Consider the following 9,142-nt stretch of genomic DNA (forward strand, 5'->3'; position numbering starts at 1 on the left):
TTGGACAGCATCACGATACACAGCGATAAACTCAGACACTTTATTCAAAGAGGTACGAAGAGTGAATGGGGTATGTTCCCGAGACTTACAAAAACACTTGTCTGAGAGGAGACATATCCACGTGTAAACATATACTGTGTTTGTGGTTTTGCTCTTTTCTCCGACAGCTAAAAAAAATAAAAGCATAAAACACTGTAGGAGCGTACAGTCCTTGTGGAGCGAAGAGGGAGGAGGGAAGTCAGGCCGGCGTCCTTCATGCGATAAACGGCGCTCTCTTTAGCTGGCGATTTTCTCAATTTCATCCAGATCATCTGTGTCTAGTCTTTCGATCTTCTTGCCTGTAGAGGGAGAAACATGGTTAAGTTTATTTGATGTGTTGACATACAGCTATCCCTGAAAGTAATTTTCTCCATAACTGAGCACTTCATGTGAACAAGTATAGGTGTGATTAAATAAAGCAGTTTTAAATTAAACTCTTTTCACACATGCATACCTAACAATTAATAGAAAGATTAAAGAAGGTGCTTTTTTAAACTTTGTATTGTTTACCCAATGCTAATGTAATTCTGTCTCAAGCCAAAAATTCTTGATTTTTTACTGTTTACTAAGTGTTTTTTGCCTTGGACCTGTCTACTTAATGCAATTATGATTTGAAATGATTTGCCCCCTTCCCTTGGTCTAGGCCAGGTTTAAGGAGACAGAGTATCCAAGATATCTTATTCTGTCAAACACCATCACAACTAGATTTTGCCCTACATATTTTATTTGAAGTATTTTTGTAAGGTGTCATTAAATTAATTGTGAATTCGTGCTTTACAAATAAAGACTGATATTTATGCTCATAGAAAGATTTTTCTAGTCAGACAGGGGGTATTGGGAAGCAGAGCATCACATAAAAGAATGTTACATAAGTGACATTGTAACGTTTGCAAACAACAGACTGACTCTGGGTGACATTCACAAAAAATATAAACATCATCTACCAATCCACTCCTTCACAGCTATTTTTCCTTACATGTTTGCTCAGCCAGACTTATTGCTGATTTTTTCCTTTTTTACTAAACTGACAGGAAATCTGCGATAAATTCGGGGTGATAAAATGTGGCTGTTGCATTTTTACGTGCAGTCCACCCAGACAACTTTAGGATTTTTTTAGCAGTCCAGGGAAAAGGTTTGAAGGCCTTAGACAAGCATTGGCAGACTTACTGAAATGCTCCTGGATCCTATTGAGGATGTTCATGCTCATCTTGCTGTCCACCATGTTGATGGCCAGTCCCCTTTTGCCAAATCGACCTGTGCGGCCAATCCTGTGCAGGTATGTCTCATTGTCTGGGTTACCATCCTTGTCTACGGGCAGGTCAAAGTTGATCACCACAGAAACCTGCTCAACATCAATACCTGTGAGGAGAGAGAAAACAGTGTACAAGGGCAGTACAGAATTATTTTTATATGGTTGTTATGCAGGCACTATAATCACAACTCATTTGTATGCCAAATGACTTGAGATTAAACAAAATAAAAATGTGTATGGTGCTAATTCTACAATTTTACACATAAGGTCATAATTTATTTTGTAAATTCTAATGAATTTAGTTCACATCTCAATGTACTTTAAGTGTAGGTGATGATATCTCTTGTCATCCTTCAGCACTTAAAGAACCAGTACGTAATATTTAGCCTAGCCACATTAAGTGGAACAAACTTGGCAAAAATTAAACATAGAAGAGAAGACCTATCTAAATTAGTGTCTAACCCCCTAGATATACATGACAGACTATGCCATCGTGGATGTTTGCCACTGTTATCACCAGAAGCAACCATCCCAATCTAGAATCTGACTGTTTAATGTTGCTGATATTCCCAATTTTACACACTGCACCATTGAATTATTAAATACAAATTGTTTTTTTCTGTTAAGTCAATGAACTAATAGTAAATTGTGTTTTTCAGATTCAAACATGACTGTAATTCTTTTACTTCTGGATTTTATGAAATATAACCCCCCCTGCTGTGACATTACTGCATACTCACCTCGAGCACAAACATTTGTGGTGACCAGAACCTTCTCCTTGCCGTCTCTGAAGCGTTCGATGACAGCAGCCCTCTGCTCCACTTGCATCTCTCCACTAAGCAGCGCCACCTGGTGGCCTTCTCTGGACAGTTCCCCTGCAAGCCAGCCAGCTGTCTTCCTGGTCTGATAAGAGAGAGAGAGAACTGTTACGCCTTCACCAACTCAGGTCGCTGATAGCGTCAGTGCATACAAAGCAGAATAATTATTATGACAGGACAACACATACAGACATTTAGGAAGAAAAGTTTGGAGGGCAGCAGGTTTGCTTCACTTTCTGACAAGGTGACAAAAGATGCACATAAGTGATTTTTTTCTTTACTCCACATTCCTGTTGGAGGTTGGAGTTGAATAGTAACTCCAGCAATGTACATGGCCTACATTACAAAATGATACAGTGATTCAGTACTAATTGTATACAGTATTGGAAAACATTTATGTCATAAAATTCTCCATAAAGTGTAAGATTTCTGTATTTATTCACTCAATCTTGTGTAAGATACCATAATAACATGCGCCATCCTTTAATTTCTTTTCCACTCTGTCCAACTTAACTTCACAGACTTCACAGTGGTTAATTTGAGATCATGAGTTGTATTAAAATGTCAAAGTTGATTAAATAATATATTAGGTGAAGAGTTAGTCTGCCTGAAGTATTAAAAAAAGTATGATGCTTACATTTTCTGGCCCTTATGAGTCTCACCCATAACAAGTATCCCTTAATAGAAAAAGAACTAAAACAGTAAAAACTAAACAAAAATAAAGCATTTCAAAAAAATAAAAATTAAGCTAAACTAACAACACAGCAGTTAAAACTAATCTGAATTTTAAAACAAAAAGTAGCCTAATACTAAAAAAAAACAAACAAAAAAAACAAACAAAAAACAAATTCTCAAACAATTATAACCTTGGTTTGGACCGCAACATACTGCTGTATCAAATGTGCTAATTTCTAAAATTACAGATCATATTAGTTCATCTTTCATAAAGATCAGACATGTACAAACTGTGAGAACTCACATGGCAGAAGATCATGGCCTGAGCGATAGTGATGGCTCCATAGATGTTGCAAAGGGCCTGAAACTTCTCCTCTTTACTGTTGCACAGTACATAATACTGTTTAATGGTATCCAGAGTCTCCTCCTCTCTCTTCAATTTGATGATGTTTGGAGAAGGCACAATGCGCTGGGCAAAGTTCCACACTGACTCTTCAAACGTGGCTGAAAATAGCAACATCTGGCAGGTTTGAGGCAGCATCCTGTAAGGCAGGGACAAAGGAGAAAAGGAAAATGTCAAAACCTGAGAGTGGCGATTCAATCTAGTTTCGAGTTCTCCGTCTAGATGTTTATTCTGACCTCTGAATGCGGATGCTTTGGTCCTGGTGACCCTGTGTTGCGATCATGACGTCAGCCTCGTCCAGTACAAACACCTTGATCTTCTTGGGGTCTATGAACCTGAATTTACCACACCAGTCCAGCATAGTACCAGGAGTGCCGATAACTATCTGTTCCTGCAGCTTTGTGTTCTTGGGCACTAGAGAATTCACAAAAAAAATGTATTAACATGCTAAACCAACATATCCTTCACAATCAGAGCACGAGGGGGTCTTATATCAACAAAATGTTTCAAATACAGCTCAAATGTAGCACAGGATGTGAAGAGAAGCCTTACATTTATTCCCTCTGATTGCGTAGACCAGACTGACTTCGGAATAGTGCTTGCCCATCTGCTCAATAACCTTGCCAGTCTGGAGTGCCAGTTCATAGGTAGGTGACACACAGAGGCACTGATGAAAAGAAATCAGATTTAGGGAAGATACATTAATATTAATATATTGACATTCTTATTACTTTTAAACAGAGAAAACAATTTCATTTTTTTCAGAGGTACATCAAACAGCATGCCACAAGGTTCAAACTTTTTTTTTTTTTTTTTTTTTTAAGATTTCACACCAGATCTTCCAGAAACGTACCTGGGGATATTTCTTTTCAGGATCTACATGACTGAGCATGGCCAGAACAAAGGCAGCCGTTTTCCCTGTTCCTGACTGTGACTGAGCAATCAGATTCTGTGGACTAGAAGCAACAAGGAATTAATTTAAAGTCAAAGGTACTAGTATGGTTATAATCATATTCTTTAGTATGATACAGTATTTCAAAAGGTGCAAGTAAGTTCATTTCCATAGTAACAATGTAGAGCAAGAAAATAAAATGCACTCTAAGGGAGAGGATTCTCTACATTTCGTGTTTAGTGCAATGTCTACTCACGGTCCAGCCAGCATCATAGGTAAGGCAGTCTCCTGGATTTTGGATGGCCGGTTGAAACCCATGCCATAAACACCCTGAAGTAGCTGTGGTTTGCTGCACAAATGATAAAATGTTGTCTTTGGTCAAGTGTCTGTGAAGCATTCCTTCACTTTTTTTGCACTACAGAAAAATCACATGTTAACTGTAAACATTTTGGCTCCTAAAACATAATTTCTGTACATATAATGAGTGTAGGTGTTAAGTTAGCTGAATTATATCAGATGCATTATAATGGAAAGAGATGACAAATGCCTCACTTACAGTCGCAACTCCTCAAAGGACTTGACAGAGTACAGCGGGGAATTAGGATCCTTTTGAAGAACTTCAACTTGATTAGAGTTATTGACAAGATTATTTCGAATGAGCTTGTTCAACAACGACTGAGCCGCTTTGTCCTCTGAAAAACGAAAACAAGAAATGGCAAAAGCTTAAAAAAAATCCAGAAGATGTGCAAAAATATTATAAAGGACAACCATGGATTACAGACAGTAAAAATCCTCATTTTATTAAATGCATTTAAATTATCAACCTTTATCATCGTCATCTGCAGGCTTGTCTCCCTCGCCTTCTGATTTTGCCGCTGCAGTCCCAGAGTCTGTCGCGTTCGAGGTCGTACCTGTAAAATTATATTCATTTGATCATATATTTCCGTCTGCAGTTCATTTTTTCTGGGTGATTTCGAAGTAATGCTGAGCAAACTTACCATTTTCTTCTGGTTTCTCTTTTATTTGAAGATTGCCAATCTGTGAAACGAAACTCAAAGTTTAAAGTGTTTGATTAAGCTGTTTATATGATGTAAAAAAAGTTGACCAGAGTGAAACCTGATAAAGTGGCCATTGTTAAGTATGTAAGTACACCTCGCATTACAGTTAAACCTGTATAGAAATATGGAGAGTGTAAACGTATTTTTCAAAACAATATACAGTAATTGACTTTGATAACCCGTCTGCCTGTAGCTACTTGATATTCGATGTAAGTAGCTGACAATTTAAAAGTACTGGTTAGAACTGGGTCTTAATTGCGATTACTTTATATATATATATATATATATATATATATATATATATATCTGAAGCTCTGTTAAGACTTCTTCCACCCTTCCATTTTAAGCCAGCTAGCTGCTAAAGCTAGTAATTCATTGAGCACGCAGCACCTTAACTCAGGCTACTTAACTTAGCTTTCACGACTTATCTGAAGCCACCGGCTAGTTTCGTTTTCTACAAAATGCAAACGACACCATGACATAATGTCAACGGAGCCACCGTGGCCGCCGGTGATGCCACAAATAGACAATTTCAACAATTAAAACGTGCGGCGCAGTCATTATTATTCTTTGTATTGAATCCAAAAAGGCCAAAGCAACCAATAAACAAGCTAACAACACGCTAGCCCGTGTTGCGTAAGTTGAGGTTTACCGATTCCGCCGCGGCTTCTTGCTCGTCCACTGCCTGGGCCCAGGAGTCCGTCGCCATTATGGGACAGTTTAACTTTTGTTATTTAAAAGATTAAAAACTAAACTTAAACTGTAAGCCAAGAGTGAGCAGTCAAGAACAGTAACTGTGAGTGAGGCTATTTTCCACAATGGCGTGCCGAAACAGATTCTGGGCACCTGTGCAACCCGTATAGATGCCCGGAAAGAACACAAGTACCAGCATTAATAGTTCCTAGCATATTGAATGTGCGTAGATGTTTGCCCTTAGAGCAAAAAAATTGCATCTGCATACATACAAAGGACATTATAGTTAACAAAAACGAACTAAATAACTGATAGTAAATTTAAAAACATACGCTTCAAAGAAACGAAATCCGATTTAAAGTTAATTGTGTTTTTATTAAACTAACTATTATGTAATAAAACAAATTAAGGGACCAAATACCCGTGGCTTTGCTAGCATCCTGCTCACTGAAACGTACACCCAGGCTGTGGGAGTATAAAATGGCCTTATTTGATTGAAGAAGACTTATCACAATGGTTAATTTTAGATTTTGAGATGTATATAAATATCAATTTTGAATAGATAAATGAAAATTGAAGAATAACCAGTGTTTTTAAAACTGTAGGATGTTTTTTGGTTTGTTTGTTTGTTTTTTACTGTTTTGGCCCCTTTTGGTCTCTCCCCTCACATGCAAGTTTCCCAATTCTCATAAAACACTACCATACCATGCCTGTAGGTGGCGTCAATACTTTCTTCATAAATTCAACCTGCCGACAGCTCTTAACTCACACACAAACACAAACACACACACACATTAAAGGACAGAAAAAAGCTGACAACTGTAGCCTCATCCTGATAAAGGGCCAGGCGCTCAACCTGTCTAACACATAGGATAGGTATGGCACACTCATTTGAGAGGTCCAGATAATTAAGACACTAAGTGTTCCCTCCTTTAGTTTGGAGAAATTTGGATGGTTGTAAATGTGGGAAACAATGAAACGGGCGTCTCCATCTGCTGTGCAAGGTTAGTTTTACGCAACATTAACAACAAAAAGATCACAAGAGCCAGTATTAGCAAGTGTACCTTTCCCCGAGGAGCTGTTTTCACTTCAGCTCTGTGTAGTGTGGTTATAAGTAGTATTACCTTTGTAAATAACCCGATCATATCATTATTAGGTGTTCACCTCCAAGTACTTTTCTTTATTGTCAGAAATCATGCCCAACATTATTGTGTCAGTTGCATCCTCCTCTCATCTAAGAGGCAAGTGTGCGTTGTCAGGATAAAAGCGTCGTCGCTGTGAATATTTGTATTTTAACAAGTACGTTGTTCATCACTGGGACATTCATCTTTTTTAAACAGGTGGTAACAGACAGCTCATATTTACAAAATTCCTCATTTAAGGGTTACTTCCACAAGAATGTCTTGTCTAGTCGATTTAAGCCTACTACCTCCACCCATTCATTGGCTTACCAACCTCTGGACTTTGCTAACTAATGAGTTAGCTGCTGCTGATGGCCGTCAGTGCAGAGTGATTTTCCAGTCATTTATTTCAAGTTAGGTATAATCAAAAATGTTTTAGCAGTTTTGACAAAAACAAAATTGAGTGTCGTATTCTTCATTCTTAAAGCATTTAAGCATTTATTTCAGTTGCTTATGAACCAGGATGAAATCAGTGGTGCTTTTTTATTATCTCTACAAGAAAATAAGGACCTCAGCTTAAAGATTGACTGTTCTTATATTGTATAATGATGCGAAACCATTGTCACAAATAGATGTCAGCAGAGACAGTACTCTCAGCTTGCTTTGAAAATAGGGTTTCTTTTCTCATTTTATATAAAAAATACCCCAATAAGCGTTAACACTGACCTTTTTAAAGCAGTGTGAGATTTATTTGTCAGAAAACACTACTGAGGAATGTACAGGACAAAATCTGCTAAGACAGGGTTCTCAAACTTTTCAGGCCATGACCCTCTGTTGCGCACAGCTGTGCAAATTTAGGAATAATCATTTACAGACTTTTTAACATTATTTTGATTTTAGGATTAGTGATCGTAATTTCGGGTCTCAGTTATCTGGATCGTTTGGTTTGGCTCAGCAAAATGAGACGGCTGTTTTGGCTCACAAACGGCTCTTTATTAGGGCACCAGTTATATTCATTCAAACTGTCAGATTTGGCAATGTCATGATATATGATGTGAATATTTGTACTGGTATGTTAGTCCAACTGTGCTCAGTTTGTTGAATTCAAGAAAATATAATAACAACAACTTGCAGGCCAAATGAAATCTGCTCACTGATTGGGCTGTATGAAACACCTGATACAAAACATTACTGTTATACCATCAAGCTTGTGTCCCTAATGGGGGATGTGCCTGTGAATGTATGTTTATTTCCCAGTTTTACACAGCATTTGTTGTTGGAGTATTTAGATTTGATTAGATCACATACTTTGCCTCCAATCCCACACTGAATAAGTTGATAGAACAGACCATTGCGCCAAATTGTGCCAAATGCCTTTTTGAGATCTACAAAACAGGCAAATATTTTCCCTTTTTTGTTTATGGATGTAATTTTGGATGAGGGTGTGTAAGGTATAGATATGGTCAGAGGTCTGATGGTTTGGGTAAGAAGCCAATTTGGCTTTTAGACAGGACATTATGCTCAATAAGGTATGACAGTATCCTGGAGTTCAAAATGCTACACAGAATAGTTTGCTGAGGTTACTGTTAACACAGATTCCTCTGTAATTATTGGGGTCGTGTTTGTCCCCATTTTTATAAATAGGACAAACAAGACCTTCATTCCAAGTCACAGGGAAATGTCCACTAGCAAGCACCTTGTAAAGAGCTTCAGCAAAGCAAACTGAAGCTTGGCATTACTGTGTTTTAACATTTCCGAGCTTATACTGTCTATACCACAAGCCTTACCATTTTTTTAATGGCTTTGAGTTTGTCTTGTAATTCTTTTGACGTGATGGGATGGGTGATTGGAATGACTCAATGTGATAATAAAGGAATGATGCTAATCTAGTTTGATAGAGAGTGGATGATTTGAAAATAAAGAAAAAGATAATTATCGGCGTAGAATTTGGGATACAAATTTTGAAAAATAGATCTGGATTAATTCATTATTTTAATGGAACTGTTCCAGACACCATCAACCCTGATGGGTTGGGTCAGAATCCTGCTGTTTGCTGTAGAAGAAGGATGAGGAGATGAACTGTCTAGATGAGGTGTTAAGAGCCTGGAGCTACCATTGGTACCAGCTGGGTCAGCCCCTTTGATCGGTTGAGCTAGTGGGTTCTGCAACAGCGTCAAGGTGGGTCTCTCAA

General features: G+C 37.9%; 1 protein-coding gene across 1 annotated transcript; it reads right to left on the reverse strand.

The window, feature by feature from the left end:
• Positions 1-26: 26 nt before the first annotated feature.
• Positions 27-5,991, reverse strand: ddx19b (DEAD-box helicase 19b). Its single transcript, XM_041783411.1, has 12 exons — positions 5,790-5,991; positions 5,078-5,117; positions 4,904-4,990; positions 4,636-4,771; positions 4,336-4,428; positions 4,041-4,143; positions 3,740-3,854; positions 3,424-3,601; positions 3,089-3,326; positions 2,032-2,194; positions 1,207-1,398; positions 27-338 (listed from the first exon to the last, which is right to left on the reverse strand). Exons 1-12 carry the CDS (start codon positions 5,844-5,846, stop codon positions 277-279), a joined length of 1,464 nt encoding a protein of 487 aa, XP_041639345.1. The 5' UTR covers positions 5,847-5,991; the 3' UTR covers positions 27-276.
• Positions 5,992-9,142: the final 3,151 nt, after the last annotated feature.

Source organism: Cheilinus undulatus, linkage group 3 (assembly GCF_018320785.1).
Source record: "Cheilinus undulatus linkage group 3, ASM1832078v1, whole genome shotgun sequence".
NCBI lineage: Eukaryota > Metazoa > Chordata > Actinopteri > Labriformes > Labridae > Cheilinus > Cheilinus undulatus.